At 41.0% G+C, this 23,024-nt stretch overlaps 3 protein-coding genes across 8 annotated transcripts; 1 reads left to right on the top strand and 2 right to left on the bottom strand.

Annotated features, from left to right (window-relative positions):
* The first annotated feature begins 315 nt into the window (after positions 1-315).
* On the top strand, positions 316-16,988 carry sult3st1 (sulfotransferase family 3, cytosolic sulfotransferase 1). Of its 5 annotated transcripts, XM_051387813.1 has the most exons (7): positions 377-420; positions 12,138-12,250; positions 12,341-12,543; positions 14,953-15,079; positions 15,784-15,878; positions 16,075-16,246; positions 16,326-16,988. In XM_051387813.1, exons 1-7 carry the CDS (start codon positions 392-394, stop codon positions 16,433-16,435), a joined length of 849 nt encoding a protein of 282 aa, XP_051243773.1. In that variant the 5' UTR covers positions 377-391; the 3' UTR covers positions 16,436-16,988. The 5 variants fall into 5 exon arrangements, with proteins under 5 accessions (XP_051243775.1, XP_051243772.1, XP_051243773.1 ...); XM_051387815.1 differs by lacking the exons at positions 12,138-12,250; positions 12,341-12,543; positions 14,953-15,079; ... (1 more) ...; positions 16,075-16,246; positions 16,326-16,988 and adding exons at positions 624-826; positions 1,342-1,468; positions 1,998-2,092; positions 2,207-2,378; positions 2,458-2,727 and having other exon boundaries at positions 316-533; XM_051387812.1 differs by lacking the exon at positions 12,138-12,250 and having other exon boundaries at positions 321-533.
* Positions 3,752-6,807, bottom strand: LOC127356229 (uncharacterized). The gene is made up of 2 exons (XM_051387818.1): positions 6,736-6,807; positions 3,752-5,659 (listed from the first exon to the last, which is right to left on the bottom strand). Exons 1-2 carry the CDS (start codon positions 6,788-6,790, stop codon positions 4,923-4,925), a joined length of 792 nt encoding a protein of 263 aa, XP_051243778.1. The 5' UTR covers positions 6,791-6,807; the 3' UTR covers positions 3,752-4,922.
* Positions 16,568-22,352, bottom strand: eif3d (eukaryotic translation initiation factor 3, subunit D). Of its 2 annotated transcripts, none has more exons than XM_051387797.1 (16): positions 22,237-22,352; positions 21,433-21,558; positions 21,303-21,348; positions 20,892-21,028; positions 20,699-20,784; positions 20,516-20,588; positions 20,018-20,133; positions 19,785-19,917; positions 19,532-19,679; positions 19,208-19,338; positions 18,911-18,996; positions 18,573-18,702; positions 17,856-17,998; positions 17,206-17,398; positions 17,000-17,093; positions 16,568-16,684 (listed from the first exon to the last, which is right to left on the bottom strand). In XM_051387797.1, the coding sequence occupies exons 2-16, from the start codon at positions 21,553-21,555 to the stop codon at positions 16,671-16,673; spliced, it is 1,653 nt and encodes a 550-aa protein (XP_051243757.1). In that variant the 5' UTR covers positions 21,556-21,558; positions 22,237-22,352; the 3' UTR covers positions 16,568-16,670. The 2 variants fall into 2 exon arrangements, with proteins under 2 accessions (XP_051243757.1, XP_051243756.1); XM_051387796.1 differs by having other exon boundaries at positions 20,018-20,139.
* Between the last annotated feature and the right edge of the window lie 672 nt (positions 22,353-23,024).

A 23,024-nucleotide genomic window follows, 5' to 3' on the forward strand; every position in this document is an offset into this window, starting at 1 on the left:
CATCTATGAACTCTAGATGCAGTAGGAGACAACAGACGACAGTTCTTAATTTGTGTAAATTTCACAGTTTTACAAATTTTTATACTATACTGTATAAAAGCCCCACATGAGCACTTTCAACTGGTTTTCTCAGTTTGTCTCTACATGATGTATAAATAAATTTAATGTTGCTCCAGTTCCAGAGGGGTTTTTAAACACTTTATTATATTTCAAGCTTACTGTTGGTGGCAGTATATACCCAGCAGTCAGTATTTCCCTTACAGGAAGAAACCAACAGCCAATAACATTCACAATCCAAGTCCAGAGTCCAGCTAGTGTACCTGTGAGGTACAGGTTTCTGCTCTAATCTAGTGCCACATGCAAACATTTGTCTGTGTGATTCAGAAGTAACATGGAACAGATCACCGACTATCTCTGCAGGTATAAAAACTACAACTTCCCCATTGGACTCATTACTGCAGAGTATATTGATTCACTCCAGAGCTTTGAAATTCGAGATAATGACATATTCCTTGTCACTTATCCAAAGTCAGGTCAGTGAGACAAACCCTTTTGTATTTTCATTTACAGTTTTGTCCATTGCTGAGAACAGGTTATGTCTCATAACTTATGTCCCCCCACAGGAACTATATGGACTCAGCAGATCATCATCTCCATCTGTGAGTTAGACGGAGGTCTGAATGAATATCCAAACAACTCGGAGCAGATGCCGTGGCTTGAGTACCCAGAGGGTCGAGATTACTATCTGCGACCCTCTCCACGGCTCTTCACCTCTCACCTCACCCCGACTCTCCTGCCTCTGGGACTGAAGGACAAGAAGGCAAAGGTCAGTATTTTATGGAAGCTCAATTTTACCAGGTAAATAAAGGTTTGTTAAAATATAGAGAGAAAGTTTTAAATGATACATCCGAATATAAAGTACATAGATATTGTGGTGAATCACAATTATGTGTAGGGTTGCAAATAATCTTCTACACTACCATAAATGCTCATCTGCTCATTATTTGTTGCGATTAATGGATTAATCTATGAAGTGTCAGAAAATGCCTACAATTATTTCCCAGAGATTATTTTTGTTCCACCAACAGACCAAACCCCAAAGATATTCAATTTACTATAACATAACACAGGGAAAAGCAGGAAATCCTCACATCTGAGCAGCTGGAATGATCAGCATGTTTTTTATTCCTAGCAGGAATGAGTTTCCATATTCACTGTGTGCCTATAAACTACTAATTAAGGTGCAATAAAATAGTGAATTATTTGAATGAAGTTTGGCATAGACAAGACAATAGTATTGGTTTCAGCTCTGGGCTGATTGTTGTTTGTTTTTTATGTCAGATTATCTATGTGATGCGGAATCCAAAGGACATCATCGTCTCCTATTACCACTTCAGTGCTGTCATCAAGGACCTGGAGACGCCAAAGAGTTTTGAACACTTTTTTGAGGACTATATGACGGGCAACGGTGAGGTACTTCAGGGTCTGGATAATGATTATGATCACCACATAGAGTTAAAAGCAGATTTGACAGAAATATTTGAAAGACTTTGTAATTTTATGTTAAAAAGTCTGGGTTGTGTTCATGTTGACATATATAGAGGACTTTGTTACGAATATTTCATCAACAATTTAGTAATAAGAACTGTTTCAAATTAAAAATCTTTTTCAGCAAAGTACACTTTTACAATTAAGTATTTGTTCTTTCAATGCTGACTGGTGTAATGTACACCAGCACTTTTCTGTTGCATTCAGGTCAGTAGATTTTGCAAACATTACTCTACACATGCATGTAGAAGGGAAAAATTACAAATTATTTCTGTGATGTTACCCAAAGTGGTGGACTGACCGTCCCTGGCGGGGATAACTGTTGAACTTGAACTTTTGCTTTCTTTATACAATGTTAGTTATATTTGCATTTGGGATAAACATATTCATTAGACACTTAATTTTCAATGAAAATGTTAAATTAAGGGATACATTACTCTGTTTTACAGTTAACTCATCATCCTGGTTTGACCACATCAGGGAGTGGCATTCAAAGAAAGACCAGTACAACATCCTCTTCCTGACCTACGAGGACATGAGTTTGGTAAGATGTGTTTTTTCCCTGTGGTTGTTCAGCATTTTCATGTACATGTAAATTTTTAAGAATACGTGTCTGTGTTTTAACTTGTTCTATGTTGGGCTTCTGTTTCTCTTTTAGGACCTGAAGACAGCGGTAACTAAGATCTGCACTTTTTTAGGGAAAAACCTGAGTGAAGCAGCCATTGAGCAAGTTGTAGAAAAATCTACATTCAAGACCATGAAGAAAGACTTGAAAGCAAACTACAAGTTTCTGCCAGAAACGATGCTGAAGGGAGACTTCATGCGCAAAGGTAACGTAACATAACTGTTGCTCATGTGCAGAAACGTGTAAACGAGATACTTGGTCTAGTTTTTTTCTTTTTATTACAGGTAAGATCGGTGACTGGAAGAACACCTTAACTGCAGCTCAGAGTGAAAGAGTTGATCAACTGCTTCAGGAGAGACTCGGTGATTTGTCTCTGAAGTTCATCTGGGAATAAGCAGAGCAACCACGCCAACAATAACAGGCTCACATGTCCTACTTTACTGACAGCACATACAGTAGCTGCTAATGTGTAAACTGCATCACAAAAAGCACCATTTACTCATGTTTGGGGAAAAATGAACACACAGAAAACACTAATAAAGTCAGTTGGTTAATCTGTCGTCTTTATTGAATGTCAAAAGGAATTAAATTGTTTCTTTATGTATGGTGAAGGCCCTCTGGCCACTGGAGCCAACTCAACACTTTATGAGTTATTCGGCCAGTTCATGATTTTTTCTCTACAAACAGCAACTAAATGCAAAATTAAAATATGATTCAAATATTATAACTGTAGGATTTAATGTTCAAAGTTGTTGAGCATTAATTATAAAATACACTACCTGCAAGACTGTCATTGTCATACATTAGGAAAGGTCATCCCATACAGCTATAGACTGTCAGTGATACACTTAAAGCAACATCAAAGACAAAAAGGGATCGAGTTGCATTTGGCGAGATTCTCCAACACAGTATCAGAACAGCTGTCATTACGCGCGGCTTTGGCGACTTATAGCACCCGTACCAATTCAATTCAATTCAATTCAATTTTATTTGTATAGCGCCAATTCATAACAGAAGTTATCTCAGGACACTTTTCAAATAGAGCAGGTCTAGACCGAACTCTTTAACATTAATTACAGAGACCCAACAGTACCACCATGAGCAAGCACTTGGCGACAAGGGCAAGGAAAAACTGCCTGTTAAAAGGCAGAAACCTAGGACAGATCCTCCGGCTCTAGGTGGGTGGTCGTCTGTCTCGACCAGTTGGGGTGAGAGAGAGAGAGAGAGAGAGAGAGAGAGAGAGAGAGAGAGAGAGAGAGAGAGGCAGAGAGAGAGAGAGCGAGAGACAGACAGACAGACAGGTGCACAGCAACAACAGTATTGGCAATGGCAGTCAAGCAGGACCATGGCAGGAGGCTCCACCAGGATCCATGAGAACCTGTGAGACGAGAAAGCACAAGAACTCCGGGGAAGAAGTAGAGTTAGTAACATGCATTAATGGGACATGATCTCATCACATGCACCTATAAACCAACGTGGTGAGATTTCAATCAATATTATTATTTCACGTCAGAGGGATGATCAATCATTAATCTATACAGCTCATACTCAAACAGACTTTACAAAGTGCTTCATAATTCAGCATCAAATAAAAGATCATTAACAGGGACATGATGGCGAATGTAAATAAAAAAAGAATAATAAAAGTAATTGACTCTTAAATTTTATATTAAAGCAATTGGTTACAAGCATATTTATGCGAAAAATAAGTAAAATTTCCCTTAAGTAGTTGCATATTTCTCCTTTCTCATATCGTTTGGCTTAGTGTTGGTGGTTTCTGTGGTTCCAGTCTTTTGATTCCAATAAAGTATAAATTCATTAGAACTGTGTGGTACTGTAAAATTAGTCAAAACAGGGCTGCCACGGGAAGGCTCAGTACCGCTAACCCTTTTTATTTTTTTGTGTTTTATGTTTTTATATTTTTTTTATAATGCGTTTTGGTTTTTTTGCCATTTTGTTTTTTATACTTTTTTAATACTTTTCTTATTTATACATATCTTTTTATATTTTCTTCAGTTGTTTCCTCTTATTCTGGTTTATTTTTTATACTTTTTTGCACTGTGACCTTCACTAGATTTACCATTAGTCGTCACACTCTTCCTCCCATAGAGGTTGATTATAGTGATTCTCACAATTCCCAACTTGACATGGTCCACAAGCAGGCATGCATGGTAGTCTATATGCCCTGCAACTGCACCGTTGTGTCCGGCAGACAGTTGTGCAATTACAGTGGATCATCTGCAGGAGGCTTTCTGGGGCAGCAGTCTTACTGGTCATAACTGTCAGGAACCGGTTGTCCACCAGTTTCCAACCCCAATCCACTGTGTTCATGTCACCTTCCTTTCCAATCCACACCATGATCTGGAAGTAAACTCTTTGGCAGTGGTATTTGGTTGAGGACTCTGTTGGAGGCAGACGTTCTGGGGTAACAAATGATTTGGCGGTAACGATTTTCTTGCTAAAAAGGTTGTAGCGCAAAGAGGCAAGTGAATCGGTACTCTTTCCGCCAAACAACACTGCCATTGCCTTGGTCCCATGGTCTTCTATGACATTCCTTGCTTGATGTTGGAGCAGAAACGCATTTGCACAGGACTGGATGGTTGATTCACAATTCACAAGTTTCTGGAATGCTGTCTGTTTGCCAACACTAAAAATAGTTGTATCACATCCTGTGAAGGCCTGAATAAACAGCAACTGGGAACACAAGTCACTAGCCAGGACTTGTTTCATCTCACTGATGTTGTACACTTTAGTAGCTTTGGACTTTATTGTTCGTCCCAGCATAGTAGAGGAGAAGAATGAGTAAGTCTGTATCCTCCCCTATTGAGGTTGTGGGCTGATGTTCTATGGCCTTGACTGCAGCTTTCACAATGTCCACGTCTGCATCACCTAATGCATTGACAACAGTGCAGCCCTTCTTCTCCAGCTCCTCGGTCATAAGATTGATAAGTCCTTGTTTGTTGCAAGATCTGGAAAGGAAATCATCCTTTCTTCCCACAAACTCAGTCTCTGCATTGAAGTTAACGATGGGGTCAGTGTTTTCACCACGTCTCTGATGCTTATTGTCTTTGATTGAAGGACCTTCGCTATAACCATCAAAAATTACTGTTGCTGTACCATAATGGCATATGGTAAAGCCTGCATATGACTGTGCAATGGCACCGTAACTGTCACCCTTTTTCCATGCCAAGCAGTGAACCAGGGAGCCACCGTCAAGGACATAATGCTCAGTTGGTGGGATGGAATCCAGGACAGTTTTGTTAGATTTCTTGCTTGAGAACTCAGTGACTGCCTGGGCTAGTTGGGGCTTGTTGGCTTTACGGAGGATTTCCTTGCCTTCGAACAGGACTGCAGGAAATGAGCAGAGCTCATGGCTCATTACATCTTCCAGTGAAAACTGTCCAGTTTTCGATAAGATCAGGAACCGATGGAACAGCAAAGCAGGATCAATGGTTCGGTATTGGGCAACTTTGATGGTGGAGTCATCTGCAACAACATTTCAATGAGGCAAGCAATATCAAATGTCAGTATTCTCTTCCCCCATCTTCTGAATTGCCAAAAATTGTGAATTTAGTTTTGTTGGGTTTAGTAAAATGCCACCTTTTATACTCAAAAACATCTATAGAGGATGCATTACAAATGTATTACCTTATTCAAATTGAAATTAGTGATCATTTTAGAGGGTTCACACACAGGCCTCTGTTCAGGCTAATTCAGAGTTGTTTATGATCAAAAGTTATACAACTCCAATTTAAGTTACTTTTGGGAGCAATAACTTTTACATTGAATGTCAAGTCTGTGTTTTAGCAAAAGAAAGGGTATGTGTCCAAAAACACGTACTGAGTAGGAGTTACATGACATAGGCTAAATCGTGTACATCTCTGGTTCACCCCAAACAAAGATAAAACCTTACAGTAATCTCACAAAATCATGTATTCCATAAGTATGTAATCTTGTCAGTGCAATTCAGACAAGTCCAATGGATTCATAGACCCAGAAAACATGGGGTTACACACCAAGATTACTTGGCTAGGTCAAATATCTGTCTGCATACTGTTTTGGGTCAGCACAACTCCCCAGTAGAAGCTCTTAGATTTTTCTTTAAAGTCACACTCCACAGCAGTGTCAATAAACTTGATTTGGTTTATCTTTTTATGCCTGTAAATCACTAATCTTCATCATTTCATGGTTTTACTAATTTCTTTAAAAAATATGGACAGTTCCAGAGGGGTTTTTAAACACTGTTATATTTCAAGCTTACTGTTGGTGGCAGTATATACCCAGCAGTCAGTATTTCCCTTACAGGAAGAAGCCAACAGCCAATAACATTCACAATCCAGTGTGCAAGTCCAGAGTCCAGCTACTACACATGTGACCATATGAATACATTTCTCTGCTTTTTAACATGGAACAGATCACCAACCATCTCGTCAGGTACAAAAACTACAACTTTGGCATTGGACTCACAACTGCAGAGCACATTGATTCACTCCAGAGCTTTGAAATTCGAGATGATGACATATTCCTTGTCACTTATCCAAAGTCAGGTCAGTGAGACAAACCTTTTGTATTTGCATTTAAAGTTTTGTCCATTGCTGAGAACTGGTGATGTCTCATAACTTATGTCCCCCCACAGGAACTATATGGACTCAGCAGATCATCATCTCCATCTGTGAGTTACACGGAGGTCTGAATGAATATCCAAACAACTTGGAGCAGATGCCGTGGCTTGAGTACACAGAGGGTCGAGGTGATTACTCTCTACGACCATCTCCACGGCTCTTCGCCTCTCACCTCACCCCGGCTCTCCTGCCTCTGGGACTGAAGGACAAGAAGGCAAAGGTCAGTATTTTATGGAAGCTAATAAATATACAGAGAAAGTTATAAATAATTAATCTGAATATACGTATAAAAGTATATTGTAAACTGAATTTATGAGTGGAGTTGGCAAATAATTAATATAATTAATTTTAAAAAATGCATTAATTATTTTCTCTATTGATCGTTTCGTTATGAAGTGTCAGAGAATGCCCACAATAATTTCCCAGACCTCAAGGTAACATTTTAATTCAAGTCCAAAACCCAAAGATATTAAAACATTTTTAATGTAAGACAGGGAAAAGCAGGAAATCCTTGTATGAGAAGTTGCAGATGTTGTCTGTCAAGGTAGAAACGGGGCTGCAGTAGCTCGGTCTCTAGGAGGGTGGCCGGTTGAAATCCAACACGGACCACAGTATGGAGTGTGGACTAGTAACTGGTGAGGAGGCAGGTCACCTCCTGGTAACTGGTGAGGAGGCAGGTCACCTCCTGCTCACTGCCAAGGTGCCCTAAAGGCCCTGAACCCTCCAGGTGTTGCTATGTGGCAGCCCATCTCTCCGCATTTACATTCTTATATGTGTCATTGTATTTGGTCAAAATTACAATAGTTCAACATTTGTCAAAAATTAGGATACAAATTTAATTTAATAAAATCTTTCTTTTTCCTGGCAGCAATGGGCTTCCATATTTAAAGTGCCTATGAGCTACTAATTAAGGTGCCATAAAATAGTGAATTATTTGAATGGAGTTTGGCATAGACAAGAGAATAGTATTGGTTTCAGCTCTGGGCTGATTGTTGTTTTTTATGTCAGATTATCTATGTGATGCGGAATCCAAAGGACAACATTGTCTCCTATTACCACTTCAGTGCTGCCATCAAGGACCTGGAGACGCCCAAGAGTTTTGAGCACTTTTTTGAGGACTATATGACGGGCAATGGTGAGGAACTTCAGGGTCTGGATAATGATCATGATCACCACATAGAGTTCAGTGCAGATTTTGACAGAAATATTCAAAAGATTTTTACATGTTATGCTAAAAAGTCTGGGTTATGTTCATTGATATATACAGAGCACTTTATTATGAACATTTCATCAACAATTTAGTAATGAGAACTTTTTTGAGGAGTATTTGATGGGCAACAGTGAGGTACTTCAGGATCTGGATGATGATAATGCTCATACGATTTAAATAACTATCTAATTGTGAAGACTTGACAGAAAGATAGGAAATACTTTTTAATTTTATGTTAAAGTCTGGATTGTGTTCATGTTGACAGATACAGAACACATGAACATTATCATCAACAATTCAAAAAACAAAACTATTTGAAATTAAAAATAATTTCAAATCTAAGTACTGGTTCTCTACATTATAGTGTAATATACACCATCTCTTTTCTGTTGGGTCAGTAGATTTAGCAAATCTGCATATATATTACTCTCAAAAGACGTTCTTCCCTTTACTACAGTTCAATGTGTGAGCGTCACTGTGCAGAATGATGTATGTGCAGAGGGACAGGGCCTATGAGCATGATCAGTTTGGATGTCAACCCAGGTGCAGTATGCAACTCATAGTGTGCTCCACCAGTGCACATACACTGAGAATGGACTTTATATTGAAGTAGGGCAAGTTCCCCAGGGGGAAATGAACAAAATTCATAGATTCTCAAATTTTTAATGAGGTAGTAAATGCATTTTTAGGGGTTTTAATGTGGAAATTATACTTTTGTTGGGGGGTCTTAATGCATGTTTGGACGGGACCTGATACAATATTATTATTTTACAGTTGGAGCATCATCCTGGTTTGACCACATCAGGGAATGGCATTCAAAGAGAGACCAGTACAACGTCCTCTTCCTGACCTATGAGGACATGATTTTGGTAAGATGTGATTTTTTTTCTGCTGCATTTATTAAGCATCTTCATGTAGTTTAGACTGCAGAAGGGTGTGGGGGAACGGAGGGAACACAATTCAAATGTATTAAATACTAAAAGGGCATGTTGAAATTCTAATATAAAGAATAGTATGTGTCTGTTAAAACTTGTTCTCTGTTGGGCTTCTGTTTCTCTTTTAGGACCTGAAGACAGCGGTAACTAAGATATGCACATTCTTAGGGAAAAACCTGAGTGAAGCAGCCATTGAGCAAGTTGTAGAAAAATCTACATTCAAGACCATGAAGAAAGACTCGAAAGCAAACTACAAGTTTCTGCCAGAAACGAGGCTGATGGGAGACTTCATGCGCAAAGGTAACGTAACATAACTGTTGCTCATGTGCAGAAACGTGTAAACAGATACTTGGTCTAGTTTTTGTTTTTTTATCAATACAGGTAAGATCGGTGACTGGAAGAACACCTTAACTGCAGCTCAGAGTGAAAGAGTCGATCAACTACTTCAGGAGAGACTCGGTGATTTGTCTCTGAAGTTCATCTGGGAATAAGCAGAGCAACCACACCAACAATAACAGACTCACATGTTCTACTTTACTGACAGCACATACAGTAGCTGCTAATGTGTAAACTGCATCACAAAAAGCACCATTTAAATGCTTTCTGACTCATGTTTGGAAAAAAAGAACACACAAGAGCAGAAGACACTAATAAAGTCAGTTGGTTAATCTGTTGTCTTTATTGAATGTCAAAAGGAATTAAATTGTTTCTTTATGTATGGTGAAGGCCCTTTGGCCACTGGAGCTGACTCCACACTTTATGAGTTATTATGATAACTGAGTAAACCTGCTTCTTGGAACATACCCCTGAATTTATATTAAGACAAGAATAATAATTAGTTTTACTTCTGAAATGTATTATGAAAGTGAATTTGGGCCATTAAATCTTGATTTGTTTTAAAGCTTGGGGCCAGTACATGATTTTTTTCTCTACAAACAGCAACTAAATGCAAAATTAAAATATGATTCAAATATTATATATGTAGGATTTAATGTTCAAGGTTGTTGAGCATTAATTATAAAATACACTACCTGCAAGACTGTCATTGTCATACATTAGGAAAGGCCATCCCATACAGCTATAGATTGTCAGTGATACACTTTAACTCTTAGTTTCAGTGGATGTAACAGGAAAGTCTGCACACCAGTTCATCTCTCATCTGCAGTTTGTGTTTCCTCACATCGTCAACTGTCAGCTGACATTAGCTACCAGCAGGTGGAGGCAGACTGGACCTGAGTCCACACTCTGTTCAGTCGACTCCAGCGGCTTTACCTCTTCAGTCAGAGATAAAGGTGTTCCGCGTTCAGTCTTTTTTTCAGGTTGTTCCTTTCAGATGCTGCGTGAGCGCCTGATTCTGTATATAAATCTCAGTCATTGTGGAAATGAGGGCGCCCTTAACATCCGTTTGAATATCGATACTTGTGCCCACTGTATCGCTCATTTGTGCAATTAATGGAACAATGAAAGGACATGATGGCGAATGTAAATAAAAAAAAGAATAATAAAAGTAATTCACTCATAAATAATTTAAAATTAAGTTTATGAATGCGGCTATTTTACAGAACGCTGTGTAGACTGCAAAGTAATAAACTTTTCTCGACTTATATCTGTCCATCTCATCATTTCAGCCGCAGTTATCTCTTGAAAACTGTGTGCGCCTGGTCTGTAGTACGCATGGTTTCTGTCCTGTAAAGTTTACAGTGTAAACTGCAGCAGGTGAGCTCTTATGTTAATTATATTGTTATGTAATTTAAGGATGGAAAATATCTGTTTGTCATCTTTAAAAACAACAACATGGTATCCAATGTTACCGAAACATGATTTATTTAACTCACAAACCAGGCTGCTGGACTCTCACCTTCTTCATCCTCATCAGATGTATGTGATGACTCCTGGTGGTGGCGCTGTCTTGGGGAGAGACTCTCTGGGCTTTCGCGGGGTTTGGTTGTGCGTTGGAAAGACACTTGGGGTGAACTCGTGGTGATTGGTGCACTGGGCTGTGTGTGGGTGTTTTCCACCTGTCTCCTCACAGTTGACGGGGAAACTGCAGCGCAGGTGTGCAGCGCCTGTTGACCGAGAGAGAGGAGCTCACAGACGATGTGCCTGAGAGGCAGAATGGGTGTAAAGTGAAGACGCCGGACTATGGCCGGGTCGAAAGCAAAGTGAAACCCGGGAGAACAGTCCAGTGTCCCAGTGCAAAAAGAGAGGACACCGAGCTCTGCACAGTCCGCTGCAGGAGAGACGCTCAGTGGGGCGTGCACTGGAGCCCTCCTCCAGTTAAGTCCCACTTCATATTTTTAAGCTGTTGGAGACGTGAGGAGCATCATAAAAGTTATGTAAGCTACTTCCTTTGTTTTCGTTTGATTTTTGTTTATTTGCGTGGATTTTTAGTTTCTTTTGGCTGCAGTGAATTTAAATCATTATTTTGACTCACCCCTATCAGTAAAGCTTGGCTGTTCTTTCTTACATAAACTCTTAATGCAGTAAGAGACTACAGATAAGTCTGTTGATTGCTTTCCAACTCTGTATTCGCCAGTTGGAGACGAAGCAGCAGGAGAGACTGAGAGCAACCAATTGCAGCTTGTAGCTATATGGGACAGTTTACTCTGTACCACTGGGGAATTTCCTTTCCCTTGACGGTATTTTATTCCTTTTTAGAGACTGTGATTTAGATTTGGTCTTTAAATTATGTTTTAAACTGGTTCTCAATCTGTGTATTTAAATTGGTTTTTATTTTGTCTTTTAATTATTAAATAGTGTTTAACCAAATATATGTCTGCATACTGTTTTGGTTCAGCACAACTCCCCAGTAGAAACTCTTAGATTTTTCTTTAAAGTCACAGTCCAAACCGGTGTCAATAAACTTGATTTTGTCTAGCTTTTTATGCCTGTAAATCACTGATAATATTCATCATTTCATGGTTTTACCAATTTCTTTCAAAAATATGGACAGTTCCAGAGGGGTTTTTAAACACTGTTATATTTCAAGCTTACTGTTGGTGGCAGTATATACCCAGCAGTCAGTATTTCTCTAACAGGAAGAAGCCGACAGCCAATAACATGCACAATCCAGTGTACAAGTCCAGAGTCCAGCTACTGCACCTGTTACCTGTGACCATATGAATACATTTCTCTAATTTGTCTGTGTGATTCAGAAGTAACAGAAACATGGAACAGATCACCGACTATCTCGTCAGGTACAAAAACTACAACTTCCCCATTGGACTCACTACTGCAGAGTATATTGATTCACTCCAGAGCTTTGAAATTCGAGATAATGACATATTCCTTGTCACTTATCCAAAGTCAGGTCAGTGAGACAAACCCTTTTGTATTTGCATTTACAGTTTTGTCCATTGCTGAGAACAGGTTATGTCTCATAACTTATGTCCCCCCACAGGAACTATATGGACTCAGCAGATCATCATCTCCATCTGTGAGTTAGACGGAGGTCTAAATGAATATCCAAACAACTGGGAGCAGATGCCGTGGCTTGAGTACCCAGAGGGTCGAGATTACTATCTGCGACCGTCTCCACGGCTCTTCGCCTCTCACCTCACCCCGACTCTCCTGCCTCTGGGACTGAAGGACAAGAAGGCAAAGGTCAGTATTTTATGGAAGCCAAAAAATATACAGAGAAAGTTATAAATAATTAATCTGAATATACGTATTAAAGTATATTGTAAATTGAATTTATGAGTGGAGTTGGCAAATAATTCATGTGCAGATTATGTTCTCAATTATTTTGTTATAAAGTGTCAGAAAATGCCCACAATAATTTCCCAGACCTCAAGTTAACATTTTAAATTCAAGTCCAAAACCCAAAGATATTAAAACATTTTTAATGTAAGACAGGGAAAAGCAGGAATTCCTTGTATGAGAAGTTGCAGATTCATTTTCTGTCAGTCGACTGATTCGTTTATTTCCCTTGCTCCTCCTGTCCACAAAGTGTCCGTGGACAAGACACTGAACCCTAAGTTGAGTGTGAATGAAAGGCCAGTTGTAAAGCACTTTGTCTGTCAAGGTAGAAACGGGGCTGCAGTAGCTCACTCTCTAGGGACTTGGCTTGGGAACCGGAGGGGGGCCGGTTGAAGTCCAACACAGTACGGAGTGTGGACTGGTAACTGGTGAGGTGCCAGTTACCTCCTGCCAAGCTGCCAAGCTGCCCTAAAGGGCCATGAACACTGCAGGTGTTGCTATGTTGCAGCCCATCTCTCCACATTTACATTTCTGTGTGTGTGTGTGTGTGTGTGTGTGTGTGTGTGTGTGTGTGTGTGTGTGTGTGTGTGTGTGAGAGAGAGAGAGAGTGACTGTATTTGGGCAAAATTACACTGAACAAAATTATAAACGCAACACTTTTGTTTTTGCCCCCATTCATCATGAGCTGAACTCAAAGATCTAAGACTTTCTCTATGTGCACAAAAGGCCTATTTCTCTCAAATATTGTTCACAAATCTGTCAACATCTGTTAGTGAGCACTTCTCCTTTGCTGAGATAATCCATCCACCTCACAGGTGTGGTAGATGCTGATAGCTGGCCACAAAAAAGGCCACTCGAAAATGTGCAGTTCCATCACACAGCACAATGCCAGAGATCTCGATGAAGTTTTGAGGGAGCGTGCAATTGGCACGCTGACTGCAGGAATGTCCACCAGAGCTGTTGCCCGTGAATTGAATGTTCATTTCTCTACCATAAGCTGTCTCCAAAGGCGTTTCAGAGAATTTGGCAGTACATCCAACCGGCCTCACAACCGCAGACCACGTGTAACCACACCAGCCCAGGACCTCCACATCCAGCATCTTCACCTCCAAGATCGTCTGAGACCAGCCACCCGGACAGCTGCTGCAACAATCGGTTTGCATAACCAAAGAATTTCTGCACAAACTGTCAGGAACCGTCTCAGGGAAGCTCATCTGCATGCTCGTCATCCTCATCGGGGTCTTGACCTGACTGCAGTTCGTCGTTGTAACCGACTTGAGTGGGCAAATGCTCACTGGCGTCTGGCACTTTGGAGAGGTGTTCTCTTCATGGATGAATCCCGGTTTTCACTGTATAGGGCAGATGGCAGACGTGTATGGCGTTGTGTGGGTGAGCGGTTTGCAGATGTCAACGTTGTGGATCGAGTGGCCCATGGTGGCGGTGGGGTTATGGTATGGGCAGGCGTGTGTTATGGACAACGAACACAGGTGCATTTTATTGATGGCATTTTGAATGCACATCACGTGATGAGATCCTGAGGCCCATTGTTGTGCCATTCATCCACGACCATCACCTCATGTGACCTACCTTGCAACATGGGGCCATGCATTATCATGCTGCAAGGATCTGTACACAATTCCTGGAAGCTGAAAACATCCCAGTTCTTGCATGACCAGCATACTCACCGGACATGTCACTCATTGAGCATGTTTGGGATGCTCTGGATCGGCGTATAGGACAGGTGTTCCAGGTCCTGCCAATATCCAGCAACTTCGCACAGCCATTGAAGAGGAATGGACCAACAATCCACAGGCCACAATCAACAACCTGATCAACTCTATGCGAAGGAGATGTGGTGCAATTGCGTGACGCAAATGGTGGTCAAACCAGATACTGACTGGTTTCCGGAGCCCGCCGGACCCCCCCAATACAGTGAAACTGCACATTTTCGAGTGGCCTTTTATTGTGGCCAGCCTAAGGCACACCTGTGCAATACCCATGCTGTCTGATTAGCATCTTGATATACCACACCTGTGAGGTGGATGGATTATCTCAGCAAAGGAGAAGTGCTCACTAACAGATTTTGACAGATTTGTGAACAATATTTGAGAGAAATAGGCCTTTTGTGCACATAGAGAAAGTCTTACATCTTTGAGTTCAGCTCACGATGAATGGGGGCAAAAACAAAAGTGTTTTATGAGCTACTAATTAAGGTGTCATAAAATAGTGAATTATTTGAATGAAGTTTGGCATAGACAAGAGAATAGTATTGGTTTCAGCTCTGGGCTGATTATTGTTTGTTTTTTATCTCAGATTATCTATGTGATGCGGAATCCAAAGGACAACATTGTGTCCTATTACCACTTCAGTGCTGCCATCAAGGACCTGGAGACGCCCAAGAGTTTTGAGCACTTTTTTGAGGACTATATGACAGGCAATGGTGAGGAACTGGATAATGATCATGATCACCACATAGAGTTCAGTGCAGATTTTGACAGAAATATTCAAAAGATTTTTAAATTTTTTATTTAATTTTAATTAAATTTTTTAATTTTATGTTAAAGTCTGGATTGTGTTCATATTGACAGATATAGAACACATGAACATTATCATCAACAATTCAAAAATCAAAACTATTTGAAATTAAAAATCATTTCAAATATTTGGCCAACGACACAGGTAAGAACTGGTTGTCTCAATGCTGAGTTATAGTGTAATATACACCATCTCTTTTCTGTTGGGTCAGTAGATTTTGCAAATCTGCAGATATATTACTCTTGACTATTTAGTAAGTCCCCCTCTACTCATAAGACGTTCTTCCCTTTACTACAGTTCAATGTGTGAGCGTCACTGTGCAAATTGATGTATGTGCAGAGGGACAGGGCCTATGAGCATGATCAGTTTGGATGTCAACCCAGGTGCAGTATGCAACTCATAGTGTGCTCCACCAGTGCACATACACTGAGAATGGACTTTTTATTGAAGTAGGGCAAGTTCCCCAGGGGGAAATGAACATAATTCATAGATTGTAGAGGTAGTAAATGCATTTTTAGGGGTTTTAATGTGGAAATTATACTTTTGTCGGGGGGTCTTAATGCATGTTTGGACGAGACCTTTAAATTCTGATACATTATTATTTCACAGTTAACTCCTCATCCTGGTTTGACCACATCAGGGAGTGGCATTCAAAGAGAGACCAGTACAACGTCCTCTTCCTGACCTATGAGGACATGATTTTGGTAAGATGTGATTTTTTTCCTGCTGCAGTTATTCAGCATCTACATGTGGCTTAGACTGCAGAAGGGTGTGGGGGAACGGAGGGAACACAATTCAAATGCATTAAATACTATGAATTACAAAGAACATTTAAATTCTAATATAAAGAATAGTCTGTGTTAAAACTTGTTCTCTGTTGGGCTTCTTTTTCTCTTTTAGGACCTGAAGACAGCGGTAACTAAGATATGCACTTTTTTAGGGAAAAACCTGAGTGAAGCAGCCATTGAGCAAGTTGTGGAAAAGTCTACATTCAAGACCATGAAGAAAGACTCGAAAGCAAACTACAAGTTTCTGCCAGAAACGAGGCTGAGGGGAGACTTCATGCGCAAAGGTAACGTAACATAACTGTTGCTCGTGCAGAAACATGTAAACAGATACTTGGTCTAGTTTTTGTTTTTTTATCAATACAGGTAAGATCGGTGACTGGAAGAACACCTTAACTGCAGCTCAGAGTGAAAGAGTCGATCAACTTCTTCAGGAGAGACTAGGTGATTTGTCTCTGAAGTTCAACTGGGAATAAGCAGAGCAACCAGTAGCTGCTAATGTGTAAACTGCATCACAAAAAGCTCCATTTAAATGCTTTCTGACTCATGTTTGGACAGACAGACAGACACACCAGGAAAAAATGAACACAAGAGCAGAAAACACTAACTCAGTTGGCCAATCTGTCGTCTTTATTGAATGTCAAAAGGAATTAAATTGTGTTTCTTTATGTATGGTGAAGGCCCTTTGGTCACTGGAGCCGATTCCACACTTCAATTCTCTTCATCTAGAAAGAGGAAAGAAAACAAGATTCACATCAAACAAGATATCAGTCAAGTGTGACATGTAAACCCAGAAAATCTCCTCTTACATCAGTAATGTAGCTGCTGACACATTGCATGTTGTAATAACACAATTTTCATAATGTCGCCATTTTACTGCATTTGACATCTCCCAGCTCTAATGTGAATAGTAGTTTAATGTAATTGATGGAAAATCTGTTTGCCATCTTTAAAAACATGTTCAACCGTTTTTAATTTATCTCAAACTGTAAATGTACATTAAAGAACTTAACACGTGGAGTAAAACAACTCAATCTCACCTTCTTCCTCCTCATCCTCTTCATCTTCTTCTTCCTCCTCCTCTTCATCAGAGCTGAAGGTTCCATCAGGCAGGCTGTACACCCGAATCACTTGCTGTAGAGACAGAATATCGACCCATGAGCTCAACAATTCACAACCGCCTTTAAAACAGCATGTTTTTATGAATCCCTGCAGCACACGGCGTGATTAGACAGTGACGGCTCACCTTGTTGGGGTCCTTGAGGATGAGGTACTTGCCCTCGTCCAGCTTGCGGCAGATATCGATGACGCAGCGGAGGATTCCCCAGGCGTTCTCCATGCTCAGGTTGATCTGGCTGGCGAACTCGTTGGGCTTGAACTGCTGGGTGCCCAGGATGACGTGACGAGCAGAGTCCTTCACGTGGTATCGAGACACGTACCTACAGAACACAGTCATTTAGTCTTCAGTCAGTCAAGCTTTAACAAACTAGTACTGCTCTGTTACAATTTGTGCTTGTCTTTATCAAGGCAAAGTACAGACATAAATAAGTTTGCTCCAGGCTGTGTGTTTGTTGATTTTGATAAACCTGGAACAGATAAGTTATCAAGATACATCAGTTTCTCAGAGAAACCTAAAAGTAACTATTTTGCATTTTAATGTTTATTCGTTACATCCCCACCGTGAAACAGCCTTAATACAACAGTCCTGCAATAAATAAGTGATCTTCAGTAATTTTGCTGAATATTCTCAGAGCCTCAGTCGTACCTGTTTGCATATTGTTGGTCACACTACGGTAGAAAGTTAAATGCTAAACATTATGATGTGGCCTCCGTCTGCACATCTCCTGTATTCTTCCATATATATTCAGTCTGACAGATTGTGTGTGAGTTCCTCACCCCAGTTTGAGGTACTCTGATCCAGCCAGCATGGCGCAGCAGGTCCAGCGGGCCAATTTGTAGCTGTTATTCTTCAGCTCAGTGGCCAGGACGGCTCCCCTCTGAGAGTCCAGCTTCTGACGCCAGTCCACCCCGTTACAATACTGAGGATTAAACAGAGCAACAACAGCTTTAACAATTCAACTGATACTAAAGCTAAAAGGGTCCATGTAGGATTAAAGCACATACTCAATCCACACTTAAAATCTTCAACACAAGCTGAAAAAGGAATTTTTAATAAACTTTTTATGGTTATTCTTATTCTATATGTCCTAAACATATTTTCTGGGACTGGCACAGTCTAATAGGAACTTTCCATTGTGACAACAAAAGCAGTCTCGTTGGTCTTTTGATCATTAAGTGATTTACTGTGTGTCCGTTGGGGAGATTTGCTGCCGCTGTGTCTGTTTGATCAAGGTAAAAAATTAATATTTACTCTGAGTCTCTATTTGCTGAGGTCAGGATTCCTCCAAAACAAACAAACAGAACAACAAAGAATATGGGCCACTGGATATTTACCTTTTAAAAATAGTGCGATGTTGTGAACTCAAAAAGATTTTGTTAAGTTCCGTTAAGATAATAATTTAAGAAATAAAAACGACATTTGCACAAACTAAACGTTAAAAGATCGTGTTTTCTGGTTAATATCACAATGTTCCCCCTCATGCTTTCCCTTACCCTGGAGTCCCACTCGTTCAGGGTCTTGACATTAATGAAGGACACTTCTCCGTTGGCACCGGTCATCACTCCATCGTGCTCGCAGCGGACGATCAGATCGATGTCTTCCCCAAGCTTCCAGTGACGGTACCTAAAACACAAACACAAACCATCAGACTGAGAGGAAGCAGTTTAACATCCAATCACACCGAAATATGCTTGTGTATGAACATCAGTTTTATTAATGTTACAACAGCCTTTAAGTAACTGCCCCCTTCTAAATCCTTTGTACAGGCTTGCAGATGTCCTGATGATAATGGACATAACTATAAAGCAACCAGCAGGGTTCAGTGTCTCACCTGTAGGCTACAGACGCCACCTCACTCTTGTCCATATCTTCCTCCACAAATGGGTTGGAGTTAGGAAACTTGTGCCGCTCTCCACCCTGAGGGAAAGAAAACAAACATTACACATCTTCACTAAATTAACACATTTAGAAAGCTTTCTGTCTAAGAGTGCTCAAAGAAAGATAAGTAATGTGTGACTTGATACCACAGACAAACGTGTATGTATGCCTGGAAAATCTGGAAACAGAAGGAAACAGCTAGCTGGCGAGGGGTAGGGGGTGTAGGGGCTTAAATTGTGCGCATTCTTACCATGCGTAAACACTGCTGGCTGAAGTTGTGGTTGATGTATGTGGCCTCCATGGCCAGGTTACGAGGTGAGTTGAAGGAGTTGCCTTCATCCTGCGGGGGCTCGTTGGCAGTCTCACTCACGGTCAGCAAATCTATAAAGAGAAGGTACAACAAATGTTAAAGCAACACAACAGGGAGGTAACATGTAAAGCTCCTGCGTGAAGGCAGCAGTGATTATCATCAGATTCTAGTAAAGGGCCGGTTTCACAAAGAGAGACAACAGACCAGTCTAAAATCTCTCTGTGGAACCGGCCCCTGGGGTTAGAAGATCTCTTAAATCCTCACCAAAGTCAGAGTTGTCTCTCTTGTCGAAGAACAGCTTGTTGCCCACTCTCTGCACAATGATGTCCCAGGAGTTGACTGAGCGTGTGCAGCACATCAAGGTGGCCAAGATGGCATCAGTGGCAAACACATTACCCTGAGTCTTAGCCAACTGCAGAGAGAACAAAAAGAAAAAACGGGTTTCCAAAGAATCCAAACTACAAACTCCAGACTGTCCTTATTGTGTGAACCAGAACAGCTCATTATGGAAAATAACCTTGCGAATGACGGGATCGTCAGTGGTAGTGACGGTGTGGAAGATCCTCTTGATGCTTTTGAGCTGCTTCTCATTGCGAGTGGTGATTCGGTCAAAGGCTTTATCGTAGTACTCCAAAGCACCACAGCACTCACTGCAGGCAACAGGAAATAAACATTGGTCTCTTTCTGCATTTCCCCTCCCGTTAAACACGTTTAACGAGTGATGACGAAGAGCAGGTCCGTCGCACTTACATGTCAAGAGGGTCAGCCACCTCCATGTATCTCATCTTCATCAGTCTGGGGAAGTCCATCTCCTCCTTCACCTCCCAGTCGCTCCTCACCTCCACTGACGAGTCTCTGGGCTTCAGCTGGGCCTTAAAGAAAATGGACACGGGGGGGGGAGGGGACAGGGAGAAAGGGGGAGAAGGGAGAAAGGTAGAACAAACAGAAACATCCAAGTTAACAAAAAAATATATAAAGAAGATTCAAATACACAACGGATTCAAGAATACACCCACAAAACAAACTTTTGGTGTTTCATCCATATTTATAAACATGTTATCCCCGAAGATTCATGTCTTGTTTATCCAGTAAACAGCTGTAAATTATTTGTATTATCTTGATTAATCCTTTGGTCAATAAAATATAAGATAATAGTTTAAAAGGCCTATTATATTATAAAGATAAAAAATGTTTCCGTCATATATCACAAAGAAAAACCAGAATAAAGATCAATTAAGCGACCCGAACCTGGGATTTTTGGTCCCACTTCTGACGGACACCAAACTGCTTTTGGAACTTTTTCTGCAGGCGCATACGATCCCTGAAAGACACAAACGTGAGGTTGAACTGAAGTGTTTACGATGTGACGAGCTGTCAACACAAAATGTGCAGACGTGACTTTTTTCTTCTCTTGTGGCGACAGAATCTCACCTCTCCTTTTGCTTGGCACTCTTAGGAAGCGTCTGCATGTTGAACTGAGTCAGGTTCCTACGGTCCTTGTCCCTGCGCAGGTTCCTCTGTGGAAACAAACATCACGTTACGTAAAAAACAGAACCCGAAACATCTTAATTAACTGATGTTTGAGGCAAAAGGAGACGCTCAGTGTGTCTGTGGGCTTCTGTACCTGAGCAAACCTCATGCGGTTCCTCTGGTAGGCGGTCTTCTGCGTCTTGGCGGTGTCCACCAGCTGGAAGCTCGTCTCATCCTCCTCATGAAAGTAGGCGTACTGGCTACCGCCTCCAAACTGAGAGGAATACTTATCTGAAAAACAAAATGAACACATATTTATAAGAAATCAACTTGACAACAGGTAATGATCAGTGTTTCTTTAATTTAAACAACTAATGAGGTTTAAAAGATGTCAACAACAAACCATAACCAGAATATAAGTTTCAACTTGCTGTTAAAATACTTTGAATTACATGTAAATAAATGTTTGTCTGTTGTTTTAGGACGTTTAAAAGCAGGAAACGTCAGATTCTGATATATTCATAGTGATTGATCGATCGATCGGGTGCACAGCGGTCTCACTCACTCGTGTATCTCTTGTCTTGATAAGTCGCTCCAGTCCAGTCCGCAACCTGACAATGAGAACACACAACATAAGACAACGTATAATAACTTTATAATAACTTTATAAAGCACATAACGTGAGGAACACAAACCTTTCCCAGGCGGTCTCCTTTGCTGAAAGGCTGGTAGGGCATGTCTTTAAACTTCTCTGGGACCGCACACGGACCCCATCCGGACGGGTTGTCCTGGATCACCGGGGCGTTGAACTTGGCCATGGCCTGAAAGTCAGAGCGAAGAACACAAGACTCGGGTGACTGAACAGTGAAGTACGACCAGAACAAACCCAGTACGACCAGAACAAACCCAGTACGACCAGAACAAACCCAGTACGACCAGAACAAACCCAGCCAGAACAAACCCAGTACGACCAGAACAAACCCAGAACAAACCCAGTACGACCAGAACAAACCCAGTACGACCAGGCCTGAACTGAAAAGGGTTGCACACAGTCTGCACATGCGCAGGGTCTCAGCCAATAAGCAGCACTGATTTCTGCAGCCACGCACTCACAGGAAGATGCGCAGATCAGTTTGCGCAGTGGGCTAGTCATCATCGATCCCTGAGCATCCCTTTAATTATCGATTACCTATCGCTGTTACTCATTGAATCCGTCAGCAAAGCGGGAAAATATAACCCCAGTCGCACAATATCGACCCGAGCTCACAATCAGTTCACCAATACCGAATCAATGACGTGATATCGATCCAGAAGAACCGTCGGCTAACGGTGGCTAATGCTAACGCTCGCCGCCTCGCCAGGTGGCCGCGCTAGCCAATGCTAAGCTAACTGGTTGTCAGGGCGACGGACAGTCACGCGGGCCTCGCGACGATCCCGATTCTAACTCGAGTTAAAACTTCAGTTTCTCTTCGGTCCGTAATGTTCTCCTGACAGCTTACCGGGGACGGTGTGACGCGCTGGCGGGTCTTTTAGTCCGACCGGTTCCGTGAACGGTGCAAATCCACGACCGAGAGCCGGCGTGACAGGAAGTGACGAACTGTCGTAAAGCGGAAAGTCAAAAAGTTGATTTTCAGTTTTTTTTTTTTTTTTTTACTTTGAAAGGGTTTACCGGAAGTCTGCGCAACTACACCGTTTTATCTTCATTGTTCGGGTTGGTGTTATAATATTATACATTATTAAAGTATTATACTATGCTATGCTAATGTTGATATTGTTATGAACATGTATAATCATATATATCGTATACACTGCCCTCCGGTGGCCACGGCGCGCAACTACGTCTCACTATTCTGCGTTTTATTTTGATGGTGTTAAACGGAAGTATCACACTATGCTATTATGGCTAACTTGATGTTGTAATTACACACCGCGGCCGCCAGAGGGCAGAAATTCCCACATAAAATACAAATAAAAGAAACGCAGCAAACTACTTTCTTTTAACATTTTGCTGTGAAGAAATAAAGTTATTTATCATTTATACACTTAAGTTAAGTTGAGTGCTCATCCAGTGACTATCAGTTAACAGTATTAACGTTACAGTTACAAGTATCTTTGTTAGCTGAGGCAAAAGACCTGTAATGTAGACTAATAGTTTTATCTCAGGTCAGACAGTGCTCCACACCAAACTAGAACAACAACAGCAAGGGGACCAAAATTGAGAGAACAATGAAAATTATAAATCTATGATTGTTATTATACGTATCTGATTTTTTTTCCCTCCGTTTTA

Source organism: Dicentrarchus labrax, unplaced genomic scaffold (assembly GCF_905237075.1).
Source record: "Dicentrarchus labrax unplaced genomic scaffold, dlabrax2021, whole genome shotgun sequence".
NCBI lineage: Eukaryota > Metazoa > Chordata > Actinopteri > Moronidae > Dicentrarchus > Dicentrarchus labrax.